At 31.5% G+C, this 21,481-nt stretch overlaps 2 protein-coding genes across 13 annotated transcripts in view; one reads left to right on the top strand and one right to left on the bottom strand.

Annotated features, from left to right (window-relative positions):
* The window catches only part of LOC141452642 (nuclear pore complex protein Nup98-Nup96-like), a 41,299-nt gene extending 23,082 nt beyond the window's left edge, over positions 1-18,217 (bottom strand). Inside the window, exons 1-16 of one of the 6 annotated variants that reach the window (XM_074124991.1) lie at positions 17,946-18,217; positions 17,624-17,836; positions 12,899-13,150; positions 11,853-12,043; positions 9,719-9,860; positions 9,389-9,568; positions 8,512-8,609; positions 8,080-8,377; positions 7,487-7,751; positions 5,637-5,745; positions 4,540-4,686; positions 4,023-4,351; positions 3,234-3,308; positions 2,347-2,456; positions 1,861-2,106; positions 1,092-1,345 (exon numbers count right to left, since the gene is read on the bottom strand). In XM_074124991.1, the coding sequence (XP_073981092.1) occupies positions 1,092-1,345; positions 1,861-2,106; positions 2,347-2,456; positions 3,234-3,308; positions 4,023-4,351; positions 4,540-4,686; positions 5,637-5,745; positions 7,487-7,751; positions 8,080-8,377; positions 8,512-8,609; positions 9,389-9,568; positions 9,719-9,860; positions 11,853-12,043; positions 12,899-13,150; positions 17,624-17,836; positions 17,946-17,955 (2,919 nt within the window). In that variant the 5' untranslated portion in view covers positions 17,956-18,217. The remainder of the gene's footprint in view (positions 1-1,091; positions 1,346-1,860; positions 2,107-2,346; positions 2,457-3,233; positions 3,309-4,022; positions 4,352-4,539; positions 4,687-5,636; positions 5,746-7,486; positions 7,752-8,079; positions 8,378-8,511; positions 8,610-9,388; positions 9,569-9,718; positions 9,861-11,852; positions 12,044-12,898; positions 13,151-17,623; positions 17,837-17,945) is intronic. The other 5 variants (XM_074124988.1, XM_074124987.1, XM_074124986.1 and 2 more) reach the window with 5 other exon arrangements.
* A 180-nt stretch (positions 18,218-18,397) lies between these two features.
* LOC141452643 (protein capicua homolog) overlaps positions 18,398-21,481 on the top strand; it is a 36,066-nt gene continuing 32,982 nt past the window's right edge. For 3 of the 7 annotated variants that reach the window (XR_012457517.1, XR_012457516.1, XM_074124992.1), the window contains exon 1: positions 18,401-20,515. Coding sequence is in view for 5 of the 7 variants with exons in the window: in XM_074124992.1 (XP_073981093.1) it covers positions 19,360-20,515 (1,156 nt within the window). In the remaining 2 variants the exon portion in view is untranslated. Of the gene's footprint in view, positions 20,516-21,481 lie in introns of all 7 variants that reach the window. The other 4 variants (XM_074124997.1, XM_074124996.1, XM_074124993.1 and 1 more) reach the window with 3 other exon arrangements.

Here is a 21,481-nt window from a genome sequence, read left to right as displayed (position 1 = left end):
AAACAAAAATTAAAAGACGATTTTCATCCATCTGCAGAGATTGGTTCATTAGTTTAGTGCACATAATTTTGCTTCTGCTATAACCTATCTCTCACGTGTCACATGCAAAAGTATCATTATTGGGTATGCACATAGTTGAAGCTTTTTTCTAAATGGAAGTCAAGATCCTCAACACTAAACGTGATCTTTGAAGCAGTTTGAAAACCCATGCCGGTCAAGTTAAACAAAACAAGAGAGCTATGACTAATAAAATCTTTAATATTCTCCAGCGATTTGAACTAAAAGAAATTAAAAAATGACTTCTAAATATATGTTTAACTATTACCAAGAACGGTTTGTTACGAAATAAATAATAATAACAACAGAATCATCGGACTAGCAGACCTTTTAGCATGTAGAAATAACTTTCAAGAAGTCAACATTTATTAAAGTTAATAAATATTATTACAGCATTAATGATGAGAAGCCGACCGAGAATTTTTTTTTTTTTTAACTAAATAATACCCCTTGTATGTTTCTCTATTTCTGACAGTCTCGGATTTTCTTTTATTATCAAGAGGGTGATTCATAAATACGGAAAGAATTTGACTTCCAAAATTAAAGAATGTATCTAATACATTCAATATTTACTGAGTGACAGAGTTTATGTAGTGTGGGAATTATGATAAAATGTTTGTAATTAGTAAAATATTGTTGTATTAAAAAAAATTATTAAATTCTAAATTTAACAAATTAATGAGCAGGTTGTACGAAAACAATATTTAAAATTGTTCTTTTTTAAATTTTCTAATTTATGAATTCATTGATAAGTATTCATATACATTGAAAATATAACTCTGGAACTTTATTAACCAATTAAAAAAAAAAAAAAACAAAAAACCTTTATTATATTCTCATTAACTTTATTTTACTAATATTTCCGTGTTTAATTACTTATAAACATTCTATCATAGATAATCTATATGTAAATCCTTTCATTAACAGTAATAGAAAAATAATTTATAAATTCGAATGCAGAAAATATGTAACCTATGGCGGGTCAAAATCAACGATTATCATCAACACAGGAGATCAGTTAGAACGAAAAATACCTTGAAAACCCATGATCCAGTAGTCGGCCTGTATTCGACATAATTAGTTCCATGCTTAGCGCAAGCTCTGCTTAGCTTGCTTTCGTAGTCCATTGCCAAAATTCTCGTTGGTTCAGTAATAGGAAGTCGTGTTGTTTTATCCACTGGCCAAACACGGTCTAGAGTAACCTGAGCTCTGCGATTCAAACCTTCACCGACTGGTGGTTTAACAGAATCGTTCGGATAAACCGTGACTTCCTTGTGGCGAAAATGAACTGAAATTGAATTTGAATAGTTATTTCAAGTTTGTTGTTTAATTTAAAGTTGAAATATAGGGTTCCAATCTAACGAAGAAGGAAAGTTGAGTTTGTTCACAGGAATCAAAAGTCCCCAAAATTTGTTATTCATATAAGAATTTCCAATAGTAACGGATTCTACTAAGGAATCTATTTGATGGGTGATTCTATGTGCGTCGACTGATTTTTCCCTTTATACTCTGCTGCTTCATTTTGTTTAACTAATGCTTGGTAGGTGTTAAAAGATCTAGCGTTAAATAGGCAAACATGTAAGGAGTAAAGTGCTTTGTTTTGGAATCAGTATTGGATAGAAAGAAGAATAAAAGAAAAAATAGTAGCTTAAGAAACCAATGCGACTATCTTCTTGATCATCCCTAAAGAAACAAGACATAAGGTGGTTTTAGGACAAGATCCCTTAAGAAAACAAATAGGAATTAAAAAATGTAGCAAACAAAAGAGAATAGTGCGTATGTATAAAATGCAAGTACACATACCTATCTCATCTAAATTAAGGCCAGATACATCAAATGAATCTGGATAAAATATATTTCCATAGTTTAATCTTCCAACTGTAAAGTTATCCACAATACACCTTCCTTGATCGTCAACCAAACCGGCTAATTCATCTAAAGTTGGAATAGTATAATAGCCTGCACGGCGAAGTGTAATCCCTGTAGGATGTCCAGTACCTTCGCTGGAATTATCCAATTCAGCCGGGATGGATTCCTCTTGATCAGAATCTACAAAAATTATTACATGTTTTTAGTAAAGCATAAGAAAACATTTGCAAGTTTTGACAAGTTTTGTTTAAATTATTGCCCTTTGCTAATTTGAATAATTAGTATTAAAATAATTATTTTGCTTTTTTTTATTTTATTTAATTTCTAGTGAAGTAACTTTTTTTCATCTTGGCATGAAGTAAGCTTTAAAAAACCTGAGACTGACTAGATAAATCTCTTATACTGAAAACGCTTAAATACCTGAACTAGACGTTGTTGAATGATCAGCAGAAGTTTCTTTAGCAACTTTTGACCTCAACTCTGCGGTGATACCTTTGTTAACTTCTCCATCAACATTCTTGAATAAAACTCTTTAAAAAAAACACATTACTTTCATCATGCCTCTCTTTATCAGTATAATTTCTAAAGAATGAATATTCTTAAAATTATGAGTGAAATTAAAGGTTCTTTTAATCAACTACTTTAAATTTTGGAGCCATACTAATGCCAATTAATAAGCAAACATTCTGAAATACTCTGATATTTCTGATATCTCTGTTCCTCAAATACCTCTAATAACTGAAAATTTAATTGATTTATTAATTGATAAGACAGTGTTCATCTCTCAGGAAAAACAGAAAAAAGAGAACCATTAGGCCTCAAAGACCAGCAGATCAAAATAGGATCGCAAGTGCAGGCGTTGGATTAAAAAAAAATATTTTTTTTTTCTTTTAATATACTTGAGATTGTACTAAAAAAATATAATAGTAGATAAGCTTGAAGAATATACTATCCCAAAAATGTATTTAGCAGAAAAATATTTAATATTAAGTAATATTTCTATGTGCAACACTACGAAGAATGTGTAAAACTTTAAGATCAACTTCTGAAAAACCGAACAGAATTCTGAAAAGTTGCATCATTCATCAGATAGCTAATGTAATCAGTTGGACCCAGTAAAATATTTAAAATTGATATAATCTAAGTACAATTTTTAATGTTAGCGATACATCATAGTATAACTTGAAGAAAAGCTATTTACAATTTACTAACTTAAAAAAAACTTTCCTGTAACTTATTTATTTATTGCAGTAGAACTATCGAAACCATAAAATGAATCAGAAATTAAAAAAAAAAAATGAACATACTTTTTTTGTAAGGAGGAAGATGCAACGGGGGAAAGAGGATCCACGTCTGTTCCTGCCCTATCAACCTTCCCAAGCCTGCACAGAATATACGCTTATCTTAAAAAAAATAAATATTTAATAAATCAACTATGTAGATTTAACTTTGATTTTATTTGTCATAGTACGCTTGTTTCCATTAATTCTGACCGGTAAAGGATTTTCATGGAAGGTTGAATTAACGAAAATCATTCTTTTTCAGTCAGCACTGAAGTAAACAAAGCAAGTAAACAAGACGGATGAAATCATCGATATTATCTTCCACTGCGGATCTAATCATATTTTTAAATCATAGATTCGTTTTTGTAAGTCAAATTTCTTCGTCGTCAGCTCATAGTATAGCTCAATTATACAGTTTTTAATATTTGTTCTAAATTAATACTAAGTCTTAGCCGAAAGAAAAATTACTACCAAATGGTAATTTTCAATTGGGACCCTTAAAAGAAGCTTATTAAAAATTTTTCCTTACAACAGTTATTCCATCACCTCCCTAATTGGCTCCGAAAGAAAACAGTTCGTTCATTCAACGGCGTTAATTACTCGTTTATCAGGAACTACTTTAACTTTTAATTATTTTTCAAAAAATTAAATATATTTCTCACAATTTTAGATGAATGATAAAATACAAACATTTGAGTGACTAGTAATTTTGAGAAACCTTTAACACTTTCAATAACTTCAGTTTATTAGATATTAAGCAAACATAATGATGTGTCCCATAATTAAACATTAAATTCTGTGCATGATACATACTTGAGTCCAGATTGCGGAGTGGAAGATGAGGCTGCTCTTTGGTTTGGCGATGAATTAAATAGACTGGTACTATGTTTAAGTGGAGATGATATACCAATTACATCAGTAGGGCTATTTACTTGAAGGTTTGTTGCACAATTGCCACTATTATTAAGGGAAGCTCTTTTTTGAAGAGCTGATATCAAGGGGGATATAGTGGTGTCCCCAGCATAAGAAGAAATCGTAGGTTTAATCAGCAGTCGTCGTCTGGATAAAACTGGCCATTGTTCTGTATTACCAGTATTACTTATTCCTTCATCTTCAGCATCCAATTCTTCAAAAAGTGCTTTCTAAAATATAATTAAAGAATTCATTTAAATTCTCTTTAATATTAATTTCTATATCTAGAAACTATAACTATATATATAGTTAGTCTAATACTGAAAAAACTTTTGAAAAAAGGATTTCACAAATGCAAAATACAAAGATTAATGAATGAATACATTGTGGAAACATTTTCCCAGAGATCCAAACTTACCTTAGTTAAATTATTTGTTTCAATTGGTTTTATTTTTATTTTTGTAGTAGGTTTTGAAGTAACTTTGTAGTTTTGACCAGACATCAGAGCTTTCTGAGCAGCAGGACTAGTAGGTTTTAAAAGTTCATCTGCCTTTCCCCCAGATGACTAAAAGAAATAAATTATAAATTGTAACCTTCCAACATTAAAAGAATATGATGTTTAAAGTGCCGAGAAAGGAGTAAGCAATTCAAATTAGGAATAAACAAGATTTTATTTTTTTTTAAAGAAAGCTTCATTAAACTAGAACTTCTCGGAAATTTTAAACAGAGAGACTATTCACATTACTTTACGACAAAAACAATAATATTTGATTTGAACTATTAACTAAAACGAAGTCTGGTAGTGTGTGTTGTACAGTGAACATCGTGTCCGTCTTCAAGTAATATTTCTTTGGTTTCTGAGAGACATACGCTGATAAAAATTTGCAAAGTAGAAGATATAAGTGAGGTCGTTAGTTGATGAAAATTTTAAAAAAATTTATCGAGCAGTTTTCATGAAATTAGGAAAGTTTGTGATAGTTTTTCGACTATTGTTTGTTAAACTTTTGGAGTTAGTGTACTGGAGGGGGTAAGAAGCAGAAGAAGACCCGCCTACTCTATTGTAGTAAAAGTAGAATTTGGATTGTTTTCATAGAGATTATTGGAAAGTAAATAATCATTTCTTGGTTGGTCTGTAAGTACTGTACTTTTGTTACGAAGTAAGAGGGGATTATTCAAGGTCATCGTAACAGCTGACATTTAAAATCTATCTACTTTGGGTCAGTTTCATACTAATTTGCAACCGGCTATCAAGTGAACTGTCCTCCGAAATTTTTCGTAATTTTCTTATACATTTAAAAAAAAAAAAAAAAAATACAAATAAAAATAGGAAAAGTTAAAATTTCATTTGATATTTTAGAAGTACGTTGTTGGATCTAATCAATAACGGATTGTCAATTAGTTATTAATTTTCTAATTGAAATTTATAATAGAACAATAAACATGTCTGTGGATGATAAACTAAATGAAATACTATTAAAACTAGGGAAAATTATATTTTAATAAAATAGTACTTACAGCTTTCAAAACATTTCTGAAAATTGGAGAATCGCCATAAGGTAATGCAGTAAATGTAGCAAGATGCTGATGAATCGGATTGACGAACTGAGCTGGAACTGCTCCGCTGCTATAATTTTAAATAAGCGGATTAATATTAAATTCTAAATAATAACATAAAACATGAATATTTTTCAAATAAATCTTACAGCTGTAAACGATAAAATAAAATTTTTAATTGAAATATCGTTGGAAATTTCTTTTTTTTTTGTAATAACAAATAATATTATACAACCCAAAAATAGGAGGACTCATATCAACTTTCAATGTAAGGACTCATATCAATTGCGGTAAGAGTCATGTTGAAAATATAAGGAATTTTAATACTTTTATTTTCTAATTTTTAAGGCAAATATTCTTTTCGTGACCAAACAAATTTTTGAACTTAGCGAATTTCATATGAACTGCAATAAATGTGGCAATCATATTGTCAAATAAATAGAAAGTAAAATATTATGCAATTATGACGTTTTATTTTAACAGGTGTAAAATATACAAAAGTAAACAACTTATTAAGTAGTAAACTTTATTATTAGTAATGTGTTTTTTTAAAAAAGAAAAATTTACACCTTTAACTATCAAAAAGTTTGCAAATATATGTGCCGTTTATTTTGAAAGTGGGGCGAGTCTATTTTTTGTTATTTCGAGATATTTAAGGTTTTGCGGTTCAATAAATTTAAAAATATTGGTAAATTTTAATAGACATATTTTTGTATTTTGTGGTGTTAGATATAAGTTTATAATCCAATAGTGTTTATAGTGCTGGCTAAGAAAAATAAAGATTTATTATAACTAAATGGACTTGCCTCACTTTCAAAATTAATGAATTATTGTAATCGTTGATTTAAATGGATAATATTTCAGTCGTATCAGTATTTTTAACAATAAAAACAAAATACTAATCAATAGTTCAACTATTCTTCTTTTTATTTGTTTTTTTAAATCATTTTGGTCCGAATTGCCTTCGCATTCAGATTCTGATTCCAAGATTCTTCTTTTATTACCGATTCTCATGGGGACTTATTTCTACAAACATAATAAAAATAATAAAATTACTTGCAAATGAGGATTTTATTGAAATGGCGTTATTACCCAGAAAAGTATTTTATTTTTATTTTTGTTACCTACCAAATTCACTTTTAGATGCATCAGAGTTATAATTACCTATGTAATCGGTTTCAGCCATTTTTTTCTTTTTATAAAATAAACCACAATCCGTTAATAATTTCAAATAAACTTTTTTCGTAAACCGAGCACAAAACACAACTTACTTGATAGCCGATAATATAAGTCGAATGTTGTACAATTTACAGTTTTACAGATCCAATAGTACTAAAATTTCCCGATGTTGGTGTTATTATCGAAACACAAAATTAAGATGTACTTATTATTATTAAATAATAATAAATTTTATGAAATATTGTACAATCACCGATTACCAATATCAAAGATAGATAGATAAGACATGATGTTATACCATTACATTTGCTTTACCATAAAGCAACCGGTTTAAAATTTTGCTGTACGGTTAAATAATTTCAACCTAAGATGGACTTGCACCATTTTCAAACTAAACATATTCACAATATTGTTAAGAGCTAAAACTTCCATCTCCCAAATATTAGGATCCCGATTTTTTTTTTTACTCTAAATTGATTACAGATAAAAAGATCATACTAAGTTTTATCTATAATTACCATTATCTAAATTTTTTTCAAAAATGGACTTGCCCCACTTTCAAAATAAACGGCTCATATATAGAATTACATATTATATTTAACATGCAAATCAAATTACATATCAAATCTTACCCCAACTGGTTTGCCTGATTCATACCACCACCTAAAGATCCTAAAGTGCCGAAACCTCCAGCGCTGCCTAGAGTACCTGTGGTACCTGTAGTACCAAGTGTACTGCTTCCAGTGTTAAACATAGTGTTCGTTCCGAAAGTATTCATGTTATTAGATCCAAAAAGTCCTGTACCTCCCATATTTGTTGAACCAAATAAACTTCCAGGTTTTTGAGCCTGCTGGCCAAAAATCGAAGTTCCTCCACTTCCTAAGTTTAAATTGGTTCCTGTAAAGATAAAAATAAACAAGTCTCATTGCTTTATGTTATTTGTTTAAAAACCTCAGATAAATTTGATTTTTGCGAATATTCGCTAATTTAAATACATTTACGAAGTATTTTTTATCTATTTTATAAATCAAGGAATACAATATACAATTCATACCTAACTGAAGATAAAGAGTAAATAAAAAGCATCTTTGCTAATACGATTACTCGTATTATTTCATGAAATCGTTTTGACTTTTGTTCAAATTTCAATCTATGCTTAAAAGTAACACTAAGTATCTTGTTAACAGAAATTAATATCCCTCAATGTGATCTTTTTAATATTTACCCCCTAAGGTGTTTGTGGGTTGTCCGAAAGAAAATCCAGTAGAAGTTGTTTTTAAACCACCGCTTGCTGCTCCAAGAAGGCCACCTGACTGTTGTTGTTGACCAAATGGTGTACCAAAACCTGTTGGAGCGGTGCTGGTAGTAGCTGGTTGTCCAAATCCACCAGTACCAAAACTACTACCAAGGGTGGGTTTCTGTCCTCCGAAAAGTGATGTTGTGGATGTGGATGAAGGCTGTGATAAAGAAAACCCTGTGTTGGTACCAATTCCAAATGCGGGTTTTTGCTCACCAAATAGGCTCTAATAAACAGAAGTGATTTACTTTGCTAATATTACTAGCAAACGAATATTTAAAAAAAAGTTCACACATTTCATCTTATGAAGAAAAAAATATAAAACTTACAATTTTTGTTATACATAATAATTACACTTACAGTTTGCGCAGTTCCAAAAGATCCAAAACCAGAAGTATTTGTACCAAAACCAGTAGTCTGTTGTGCAGGTGTACCAAAAAGACCTGTTGTAGCAGGAGCTAAAAGCAGAAAACGTAATCTTAAACAAATAATGTTTTAAGAACTTTATTTAAGAGAGTAAATGTTAATTGAGAATCAACTGCGGTAAAATAACGCCTTTTAATCAATGAATGAAGGACGCATTTCTACTTTTATTTTCAATTACATTTTAATAAGAAAATTTCTTAGTCTCAAACACTGGATTCGCTAAATCATAACTTTACACCAAAAAAGTTACTGCAAAGGTACTAGGCTTTTATTAAAAATTACGCAGGCTGAATGCTAGATATAAAGCTGTACGGAATTGTGCTTCCAAAAAACTCACCAAAATATTTAGTATAGAAAAGTAGAATGAAATGTTAGTAAAAGAAATGAGTAATGTTTTGTTTATGCACTTCACATATTCCAAAATATCAACTTAATCAATAGTTAATCAATTTCATTATTCTATTAAGTCGCCAATGGTTCTCAAATAAAACGAAATAAATCCGTAATATCTTAAAAAGGATAATTAAGCTCATTCGAAAAATCTGATCAGAATCCGCAATGCTAGAATAGTTCGACTCTCAGACTAGGCTAAAGTTGTGTTAATTTGAGTACATTTTTAGCCAGAAGAACTACCCGCTTGAAAAAATAGACGTCCAACTTTGATTTACTTACTTTGGCTTTGTTACATGCAATTTCAATAAACACTGAGTTGTTCTTAGTTCTGACAACTACCAAACTCTAAGAATTTTATTTTAAGGATTCAGTTTTTTTTACTTCTAATACACTGATATTTAAAAAGAATCTGACTTACTGCCAAATGGCTTCTGGGCTGCATTTGCTCCGAACGGATTAGCGTTAGCAGTTGTATTGAAACCAAATGTGCCAGCAGTCGTAGAAGCTGGAGCGCCAAATGCTGTAGCCGTGCCAGCAGGTTTGCCAAATAGATTAGTAGATGTTGATCCAAAGACAGTACCACCAGACGTACCAAACCCTGTATATAAATATTTTGTTGTTAAATTATTATATAATCAATATAAGAAATTGAGTTACAAGAAAAAACGAGTAAAGAAAACGTTAAAATTTGTCTATACCAAGTCTTAAGAAATGAAATTATATTAATTAAGCAATCCATTATATTTACCAGTATTTGTAGTACTTCCTAAAAGTGATTTATTTTCTCCAGAAGATCCAAATAGGTTTGATGTAGTACCAGCAGTTGATGTGCTTGCTCCAAACAAAGACATCTGTCCTGTAGTACCAAATACAGTACCTGTCTGGGTTCCCTAAAGCATAATTATATTAGACAATTTTGAATAAGGGAGTTTCAAATATAGAACTGGTTCGTTCTTAATGGGTATGTGTATGTGTGCATATTCATACATTTCCCCAATTCCAGAGAGTTGAAACGAAAAAAACTAAGGGTACAATAATAATATCTGTTAATAAAAAATAAAGGCTCTAGAATCACAATATGAAGGTAACAAGCCTCTGTAATTATATGTTTTAATATAACAGCGACCGATTTTATTTTTTTGATTCTGGGAGGAAATTGTCACTAACAAAATATCGCGCATTTTACCAGCACTGTGGACCTAAACATATATTATATATTAATTGAAACATTTAAGGTAGGGTATGTTTTTTACTGTTTGAAATTAGAATTTAAGCAGAATAGATAATTTTTAACGAAAATAAAGAAGATTTAAATAAAATATAACAAACTACTTAGCTAGTATTTTCAACCCTCGCTATGTATTGTGAAACGATATACGATAAAGGAACCGATATAAACAAAAAACATACATTTGTTAAAATACCGTTAGTCGGGTTGAGTGCAATGTAGTAACATGAAATAAATGAATATAAGTAAACTCCTAAATTACAAACAAAAAATTCCTTGATATTTTGTGAATTAAAATGCATAATCCAAATAAAGTATTTAGAACAAATTATTGCTACATCCTGTAAATATCTAATTATAATATTTTAAAATATAATTATCTATTGTAATATACAGCTACAATAAATCAGTATTAATACAATTATTCAGTGATAATGATTAATATCTGTAACGGTCAGAAACAGTAATAAAAAAAAAACGCTCGATTTTTTTAATTAATAGTGCTTTCCAAGCAAATTTACATAAACAGAAATTAATAAAAGAAGTCGGTTTATTGTGTCTTTTAGGTAATTAAATTATTAAGGTAGTAAGGGTCTACTTTATGAAAAATGTTAATGATCTTTAATGCAGGTAAATGCTTGGCAGACGGTCCATTGCAGTGTATTGTATTTATAAATAATAAGATTGTATTTTTAAAACACAATGTTCATGTCTATTTGTAAGAATTTTTTTCAAATATTCAGTTACCTAGTTCAACATACAAAACAAAAACATACAGTATGTTGTCTCTCCATCCCCAAACGGGATTACCGAAATTTTTTATAGCCGTATACCGAAATTGATCAGATGTGTGTGGTAATTCCAAATAATCAACAATACTCCTATGTATGCAGTTAAATCCCATTTTCTCCAAGCACATGATTCTCCATGTTTGTGTTAAGTCAAGGTGGATATGAGTGTTTATTTACACGCATTTGTGCTGAATTATAATTCAAACCACTTCGCCGTACCATCACTTTCCACTCTAATCTACTTTCCTTCATGCTAAATACTATTAATTTGTATTATCTGTTACTTTTTAAATTCCAAAATGCCTAGTATTTCACCAGAGAATTAATCTTTACACCTTTACAAAACTACATCATCGTTTAAAGGAACCTTATTTTCCCAAACATCCACAGTCTTTCCAAAACTCATTCAAATAAACGAAAAAAATCTTCTGACACGACGCAATTTTACTTTACTTCAACCTTAATTTTGAATTTCACCAATAAACTATACGATATTTGCACTAGACCGCATTCTCGAAATTTTAAATATTTAATTAAATATGTTTGAAAGAAGCCTCCCTACGTAACAGGTAGATGAGTAAAAGGGGCGCCTGAAAAAAAATGCATTAATCTATCTGTAATGAATAACTTTAGGGTCAATTGGCCGTTGAAGTTTACTGTTAGCAAAATTAAAATTTTCCTAAACAGTCTTCTGTTTTGTGATGCTGTCTGCATCGTCAATCTACGGAATAAAGAAATGTTTTTGAAATAAATGATGCATTTAACAGAAGACTGGCAATAAATCAGAAAAATTTGAAATTTACAAGCTTCAACGGCAAAAATCCAATCGAATTAAAACATTAAGTATAGTATCATAACTATACCTGTCTTGGCCCTTTCCTATTTGCTGCGTAATCTTCAAGACGAAGTTCTTCAAGCGATTTGGTTTCATATTCTTTCATACACGTAATACAATGATGTCTAGTATTTATACTTGATGTAGTTCCATTTTTTACCATAGTATCCGTGCCAGTTACAGGGGTAAATTTGACTGTTGTACCTCCAGCACCAAAACCTAAGTAAATACACAGTACAAGTTAAACAAAAAGACTTAGATGTTTGTTAGACATCCAATCGAATCCAATAGTATCTTCTATTCAGAAGGATACTACGAAAAAATAAGCCATTTTTTTTTTTTAAAGTCACTTAAGGCGCTTCAACATCTGAGGTTATTGGCTCCCGGAGCTTTTTTCAGTGCACGGCCGACATCTGGACAGTGTTCTCTTATTACAGATAACACGTCCATCACTCGACAGTGAGTTGTAAGAAGCTTCTAGAAAGAGAAAATCTAAGGGTCAACAGCTGAATTCGAACCAAGGTCCTCCGCGTGAGAATCCAATATGCTAACCACATAGCTAATCTCTTCCCTTTTAACTAAGCTTAAGGGGTTATAGGCAGTCAGAAATTTTGCGCCTCTGACTGCCTATAACCCAAGAAGAAGAAGAAGAAGAAGAAGAAGAAGAAGAAGAAGAAGAAGAAGAAGAAGAAGAAGAAGAAGAAGAAGAAGAAGAAGAAGAAGAAGAAGAAGAAGAAGAAGAAGAAGAAGAAGAAGAAGAAGAAGAAGAAGAAGAAGAAGAAGAAGAAGAAGATAATACCTAATTTATTATTTATTATTATTGGATTAGTCTACAGTGGTTACAAACAAATAATGACTATTCTCAGACGTCTGACTCTTTCTTCACTCATGAATTTCTTAGGAAATGTGAGCGATTTTTTTGGAGAGTGAGAAATCTGGTAACACTACGGTTTGTAGAAAAAACAAATTTATCCTCAGCTTTATATACCTGTTTCACATAGAAGTAGAAGATTGCTAATTCACTTAAAATAAAAAAAAAAAAAAATTAAATACTTTATTGATTGATAAATTCACCTGTATTTGCACCAAACAGACCAGAAGCAGACTGAGTCTGAGGCTGCCCAAAAAGCGAACTGGTTCCCGGTTGAGGTGTTGGTGTGGCAGTTTGCCCAACACCCGAAGTTCCAAAAGCTCCAAATGCATTAGGTTTTGCTTGACCAAATGCGGATGTAGTATTGGAACCGAAAAGGCCGCCAGTATTGGCAGTGCTAGCTTGTCCTCCAAATAAGCCTGTTGTACTACCGGCCGAAGTTGAAGTGAAACCTGCTGAAAGAGGAAATAATAGTTGGAGTACTAGAATGAGAGAATTATTTATATTAGGTCATTTCATATCAAATTAACACGGGGTCTGAACCTCACCATCTTGGATTTTCTTGAAATTTGGCATTCCATGTCAAATCAACACGGGGTCCGAACCTCACCAACTCGGATTTTCTTGAAATTTGGCACATGTGTACTATTGGTATAGACTTGGAAAAAATGAAATTTTACTGTGATATGTCAACTGGTTTATGAGTTACAGGGTTGTAAAGTTGCCAAAAATGGGCTGAAAAACAGGGAACCCCGCGTTTTTGAATTACTGTGGAAGCTTTCCTTATTGAGCTACAGACTTGGGATTGGTGACATTTTATAGCATATTTAATGCCCTTTCCTGAGACATGCGACATCATATGGTTTAGGATAAATAAAGTTTGTTAAATTTAAATTTTTTAAAAAGTACATATTTTAAAATTAATTCCATGAATAGCTAGTAGTGTTATGAATCACTGGGCAAAATATTAATTTGGGACGACAATGGCTTCATTGTTAAAAAAATTTAAGACTAAAGCTCCAATCCGATTAATTCAACTCTGAATTCAAGTTAATACAATAATGCTAAAATAATTCCACTAATAAGTCCAAAGTAAAACATACTGTTAAGTAGTAGGATCTCTTTATTATTTTAAGCTTGAAAAGGCTTCATTTGTTTGACATGCATCACTTTCTAGAAGGACATATGCAAGTTCTTCCAGTCAGAGTCACAGGATCAATTTTTATCAAAACATCCAGTACTGAGACCCAAAGAATATCAGCATTTCTTGGGTACCAGATGATTTAGAGGGTCCAGCCGGATGAAGAAAAGTTACTTTTACTTCATGAAGTTCTTCATTTTTCTCTAAAACATCCAAGCCACCAGCTTCTTTATAGACTACACTTATATAACCTGATATGTCGGCTAATTTTAGTTTATCAGGGAATTTTGAAACTTCCATTTCGCTAGCTTCTGAGTTCATAGATAAGTTTTTAACCAATATTTTGGATTTACTTCTGGGAATGAAAGCATGGTATTGCTGTGTTCCTTTAATAGCCAATGCTTGAGCAAACCGATTTTTTAAAAAACACTCAGATTCAGCATAGTCTTCCTGGGTGGAATATGCAAAGTCTATGTTGGTGATGTTTTCTACTGCCCACTCAAAAAGTTGTAGTGAAGTTTGGATTTGATTTTCATAGGGTCGTTGCAAACTTTTAAATTTAACCAACTTTATTTATCCTAACCCATATGGTGTTGCATATCACAGGAAAGGGCTTTTATATATGCTATAAAATGACACCAATCTCAAGTCTGTAGCTCAATTAATTAGGAAAGCAAAGTACAGTAATTCAAAAACACGGTGTTCCCTTTTTTTCAGCCCATTTATGGCAACATTACAGCCCTGTAACTCATAAACCAGTTGACATATCGCAGTAAAATTTCACATTTTTCCAAGTCAACACCAATAGTACACATGTGCCAAATTTCAAGAAAATCCGAGATGGTGAGGTCAAAAATGGTCTTTTTTTGTGTTGATTTGACATGGAATGACCCATTAATGAAAATGATCCCCATCAATATTAATTTTTATAAAATATATATTTTATTTTTAGCAAAAACTTTAGGTTATAATTTACCTTGCTATTTTCTTTCTTAGTACCTTAGTAATTTATTAATCTTCTTACTTTTCTTGCTCCTCATAAGAGGAAGTATTTCGCTCGAGCATACAAGCTAATTTTGAGTTTTCATCAAAAATAACATAAATTCACTATACTAAAAGGTCTGAATGTGTTTACGCGTATCTAAACTTGATCAGCATATTAAAAACAAAAATCGCCAATAGTACAATTTCATACATCGTATCGGTTATAAGCTAAAAAGAATGTCAAATATTTCATCGGGGAAAGCCAATGTTATTCAATCGATTTTCCTTTTATCAGCCAGGTTCTCGAAAACCACATTAACTGATGTCTTAACTGTTACAACACTAATTAATGTTTGAATTTTTTTTTAAGGAAAAATTTATCTAAGAAATTAAACGGATTCTACAAGAACTACATGGAACAGTGATTAAGGCTGGTTAATGGATTCCTTAGCTGTTACTTAAATCTATTTCTCATTCTAGGCGAATTCTACTTTAGTGGTCGCCCTAAAGGAGAAAGTGATCAATTTCACTTTGCTTTTACCAAGCTCTCACAAGTCGGTTCTACATCTTTTACCGTGTAAATGGAGAGCTTATTTAGGATAATCGACTTCAATGTTGAGAAAAATGTTGTGGCATTAGGTGGTTGCTTCTTTAGCCGGAACTTCATCGTTTGTTCTACTAAAAAAGTGATTAGTAGATAACAATATGTGGAGACAAAAAATGTTTTTGATCCACTTCAAAAAAAAAAAAAAATGTCGAACCAATAAATTTTCTTTTAAAAAATGTTTTTGATCCACTTCAATTAGAAGAAAATTTATTGGTTCGACATTTTAGGTACTTTTGATTCCTTCTTCAGAAAAAGCAAGAAAAGATTGTAAAATGTAGACCACCTAAAATGTAAAAGCTCGTTTACTTCCAAAAGCAAAAAATAAATCTCACACGGTTAATGCTCAAGTAATTCAAACACGACATCACAAAAATTAAGGTTCCGTAAAATTTATAAAGAATTTAAAACTATTGATCAGTTCCTCTTTTTTTTCTTGCAAAACTTTTATTTGAAATAAAAATATTCAACGAAAAAATAGAAAAAGTAATACTAAATCATAATCAGTGCAAAAATAAAAAAAAAGTATCAATGATAACAAAAAAAAATTATGTTTTTCGCTTTACTTAGGAGATCTGCAAAGCAAATTGTTCTAGAGGAAAAAATCGATCATTAATTAAGAAATGACTTAACATTCGTTAACTGCACATGGTGATTCACGCCGACAATTCAGGTGCGTAGATGCAAAGGTCGATTACACTTATGGTTTAAAATTAGTTAATACTAAAACGTGAATCCTGAATAATACGAAAATTAATTTTTATTATATTTTTCTAATATTAATTATTAAGTAGTTATATATTAAATTAGAAACTCAGAATAAAATCCTGAACTAAAGTTGAGAGTTGCCGATGCGTAATAAATACAGAAGGAAGCAAACTGAGTAAGTTGAAAATATATGAATACAAATGAAAATTAAACATGTACTTTTGGAATTTGACTATGTAATTAAAATATGTATAATGTACAGAGAAACTACAAAGTTACTACCTTTCTGAAAGTATAAATGCTTTCATTCTTATAGGCACACTTGTAATGTAATGTACATTGCATTGACAAATTTGTCACAGAGGAAGTGATAGTGAAAATATTTATCAGTTACAGAAAAATGTTGCTGAACATTAATGAATGAATAATGAACTCTAAGTAGAATTTTTTATTTATTTGAAAGAGTGGATATTCAAATAAAAAATGCAACAAACTATCTGGGCAAGACTATTATAAATTAAACTCACATTACTTGAATCAAAACAATAAGTGAGCCATATTAAAGACGACTTGATTTAAGATTAACTGAACAAATTGGCATAATTATCCTAATTAAAAAACATCGAGAACTTATTGTGAGAGGGTGGGCAGCCATCGCAAATAGTTCAGCGATCAATGAGAAAATTTTTTTAAAAAATATAGCTAACTTGCAACAGGTCACTCTCAACTTTTACATAAGCATTCAGCGTGTTTTTACTTATATGATAAAATTGCAAATAATGAATTTTGGCTTAATTTGTTAGAAATCATTGAATAAATAATAAACAAATTATCTATATCTCCGATTCTGAACAATTATATTCTTATGGTAGGTGAATTCCTTTCATAATGCCGACGCTGTTTTGAGGCCTACTTTTTTGCAATTAATCAGAGATTTCTGCATCAATTTTTAAAATAACCACTATACATGATATACCTTTCGAAATGTGTTTGTATGTAGATGTTTTTTGTGAGTAGTGGACGTTTTAATCTTATATAATATTTTTGAGAAAAATGAAGTCAAAAGTATTTGGAAAAATGAGAAACACGCTATTTCTTATGTTTGGGCCACCAAATGAAATACTTGATATTATTATTTTGGAATATAAATTAGCTTATTTAAAAGGAAATTTAACCTTCTTTCTAATGAGTTTATTGAAATTGCTGTAGCTTTAATAGTTTAAGAAATATAGACAACTGTTTGCTTTCATACAACCGTTTCAAGTGCTGCATTATGAATAAAATTTAAGCTACATTTATATTATTAACGGTTTCATTTATCAATAAAAACGGATTTTAGTTTTTACTTTTACACTTGCAGCGCCTAACATTCTTCTCTTTCATTAGAGTGGATTCTTAGGCATAAAAATTATTTAGGCTAAATTTACTTTTCTTTCATACTGGTAAAAAATTAAGCCCCATCGAAAATAATGGAATATTTTTGAAACTTACTGCCGAAAGTCGGTTGCGTGGTTTGTGCTTGACCAAAGGCTGGTGTAGCCGTACTGCCACCAAAAAGTCCAGATTGCTGTGTCGTGGCACCTCCAAAAAGTGATGTACCTGTATTTGAACCGAAAACTGGAGGGTTGAAGCCAGTAGTAGCAGGTTTTCCAAATGCTGTTTGGCCAAAGGGGGAACTCGTGGAAGCTGCTGCAAATCCTGTACCTACAAATAAAAATTATTTAGTTTATTACAAAAATGATTTGATTTAGTGAAGTTTTAGTTTAAAAATATTGTTTACTTGATCCTTGGTCAATTAAAGTAAAATAATCACCTTGGAACATTTTAGAGCGTGTTATTGCGTATAAACAAACAGTACACTAAAACATTCTCAAAAACTGAAATGTCACTTTCTAATTAATTATTTTTACTGTTAAAACTGCTTAAAACATGAAAATGTATCCATTGCTAGCTAGCTAGTCATCACGAAACAACTCCACTAGCTTACGAGCAACAATTCACAAGTGAAAATAATAAGCTACGACAACAGTCATAGTCAACACATCAACACCAATTGCCACAGCTATTTACTTAAGTTATGAAATATGAAAAAAGAAACAAATTATTTCAGCACAAATTTTTTTTAATTTTTTTCCTAAAGTCTAGGTATTTTTTTAAAGATATAATTACAAACGTAGGTTTAATACTACGCTGATACAAATAGTTATCTAGACACCTATGGCTACTCGTTTGTGTATAGTAGGTAGATGATGGAAGAGCAATGCTAATGTCCAATAATATTGCTGGGTTTGTGTAGTTGACGTACGGTGAGTTTTAGTGTCCAATGAAAAGCGAGGTTCTTGTCCATTCAGTATACTCTGTGAAATGAATTGAAGGTGAAGTGGGGAGGAAGGGAAAAAGATGTTATGGTTGTAAGTGCCCAGAGGAGATGTCAATATTTTTTATTGTATATCATTCGTCCTAACATTTCTATAGTTAGTGTTTTTACAATAAATATTTTCTTAGTGAGAATAGTGGTTTTAATTTTTGCTGTATTTTCAGTTATATATTGTATCATTTAGCAAAATATTTTTTCTTTGATATCTTTTAATAAGTTTAAGGTACGTTTTTTAAATTTATTTGTATTCAGTTATTTGTATTATTCTATAATATTTTTCGTTTGTTTGTTATTTTATGATTCGTAACTCTTGGGCACTTTTCTTTCAGTTACATTTTATAACCTTAATTGCACCTTAAATGGTTTGTTGCTCTGTACAGTGCCTGTCAGTTAGAAAACAAGTGTGTGTGTTTATCATTGTATTTTATTTTACTTATTATGTGCGCAATTATTTGGAGATAGTTCAATTCATATTTTCTTTGATTAGGTGTATGGCTCTTTATGCTGATTTACTTCCAACAGTTTCATGGACACTTTTTTCTATAAATTATCTTATATTTAATCGTATACCAAGAATGAAAGACATTTTCACTGAACTAGCAGTAATAAGAAAAATTATTACAAGCTTTTGTAGCGTAGAAACCTAATTCAAACTTCAGATAGCAGTTTAGTTTCCTTAGATGTGCAATTTACTCAGTTTTAGACTAAGTGACTATGGAATATGGTTGATAAATTACGCTTTATATTTACATCAACTGAAACACATTTTTAACACACTCCGAACTTCATTGAGGACATAATTCGATGTTTAGTGCTACTAAATAAATTATGAACTCCAGTTAAAAGTGTAATGTTATCGTGTATGGCAATGCTCGAGAAGAGAGAGATAAAGGACTACAGTGGTTATGAAGGGGAGAGCTGCGGTGGTGGAGGAGTTGTGAATGTGGAAATTAACAACAGGCAGTCTAACATAATCATGGCCAGCAATAATAATTCTGTAAATAATATTGAGGCAAACACAGAATCCACGATTATCAGTGCCAAAAAGTTACCAAAAAAGCGAAAATTCATTCCGTCCGAAGATGATTACGACAAACCAGTAGTTTCTGCGACAGTAGTAGTACCCCCTCAGATTACTGCAGTGGATTATTCGTGCCTCTCTAATGCGCAGAAGAATAATAGAGCTGAAATCGAACGTGCATCTGGGTCCTATGCTGAACAAATTAAGGAAATGGACGTTGTTTGCCTAGGGGATGATAACCATCGGTCAAATTCTCAAGATCTCAATTTGCGGTCAACAGATATAGATTTGAAGGAATGGGTTGACAATCATGTTCTCGCTAAACAAGATCACGCATATTTACCTGGAGTAATAAGACAGGCAGGTCCAAACGGGGAAGTTTGGGTAGAACTTGACCATTTTCAAGGTAATTTGGTAATTTTCACTGACGTATTAAATTCGGGCAAATATGACATAATATCTGATGCCAGCCCTTCAGCTGGTCAAGTCAGTGAAGGGGCACGCGTTTGCGTCAGAGTAGCTACCGAACAGCAACAACCAGCCCCACAAAGAGTCTATCTAGAAGGAGAGGTAGTAAAAATAAATTCTCCAGTTCTATTTGTTGTTCGACTTTTAAATCAGGGTAAAGAAATGCGTGTAAAACGAGCGGATATTCGACTGCTTCTTCCTCCTTGGTGGGAAGAACTAGAGTACTCAGAAGAATCCTCCCAGCAACATGCAGAATTGGTGGTTGCCAACAATGGTTATCCACTAAACAATGGACAGATGCACCACTGGCATCAGCCCCCAGCAGACACAATGAGTGGTTATCTTAGAACATCAAATCCTGCTTCTCCTCTACATAATATGGCTACACCTAACAGCTTAGTCTCTACTGCTCCCTCTAATGCCTCAGCTGATGATTTGCGAAGGAGACATTATGACGATTTTTGTGAGAGTGATGATGATCTGCGAAGAGAGGACATTCTTTTTCCAAGCGATGCAGGTGAATAAGTTTCTTTATTCTTAAATCTTAAAGGTATTTGATGTCAGTTTATGAATAGATATTTGTTCGACTATAACCTATTCATTTTCATTTTATTCATCATAAATTAAGTTTAGATTAAAGATGAAAATCTGTAAAAAACAAATCTTCGCATTTCCATGTTTTTTTTTTTTGCTTCTTGCGTTTTACATTTCAGCTTCGATTAGGATAAATTGTTGACTAGTATTTTTATATGTAGAAAATAAATGTATTTCTTAATACTGTTCCGTTACCTTCCAGATCTTTAATCATTGTAATTGTTGTTCCTATATATTTTTAAACGTTTATTTCTAAAAATGTTGAGCAAGCGTTTGTGCTTAAATATCGGTACGAATACTTTCCTTTTCTTGTTTTAAAGATTGTGGTCCCCTTATTTTACTAGCAGGAAATGTGTTGCTAACGAATAAATAAAGCTTATATTTTCCATTTTTCCACGAATTTCAAATAGTTATCTGAAAAAATTGAGTTAATCTGCTAAATCTCCCTTTAGCCGTGAATATGGATTTCGATTTTATATTTAAAAAAAAAAAAATGCAGAATTCAGTACGGTGTGCCTCCCTCATCACTGGTTTAATTGTTCCACCCCTTCACACTTACAAAACCATCGAGGAAGACTAACTATCGCTCCGTTTATTTCCAGTTTTTCCATGTCTTTTCGACTAGTAAATATCTCAGGCCGTTGGTGTTAGAGCCTTTTCAATGGTTCCCGGCCTCTAGCCAGATTACCATCATGGCAGCACTGGCGCGTTAAAGGATAATTAGTTGTAAGGTGGCTCTGAGAAGAGTATATCTATGAGTAGTCAGCTTAACTCGAAGTTGAACCTCCCTGAGCGAGACCAGGTCACTACCACCACGGTAATCCCTTCCCTGTCAGGTTTTGGTAACGGCTAGATAAAATAACCGAGGAAGCCAGGGCCCTGTAAGGGT

Source organism: Rhodnius prolixus, unplaced genomic scaffold (assembly GCF_049639745.1).
Source record: "Rhodnius prolixus isolate KJV_2025 unplaced genomic scaffold, Rpr scaffold_3, whole genome shotgun sequence".
NCBI classification, from domain to species: domain Eukaryota; kingdom Metazoa; phylum Arthropoda; class Insecta; order Hemiptera; family Reduviidae; genus Rhodnius; species Rhodnius prolixus.
The sequence above is the reverse complement of the archived record's forward strand: the minus strand, read 5'-3'. Positions and strand labels throughout refer to the sequence as shown.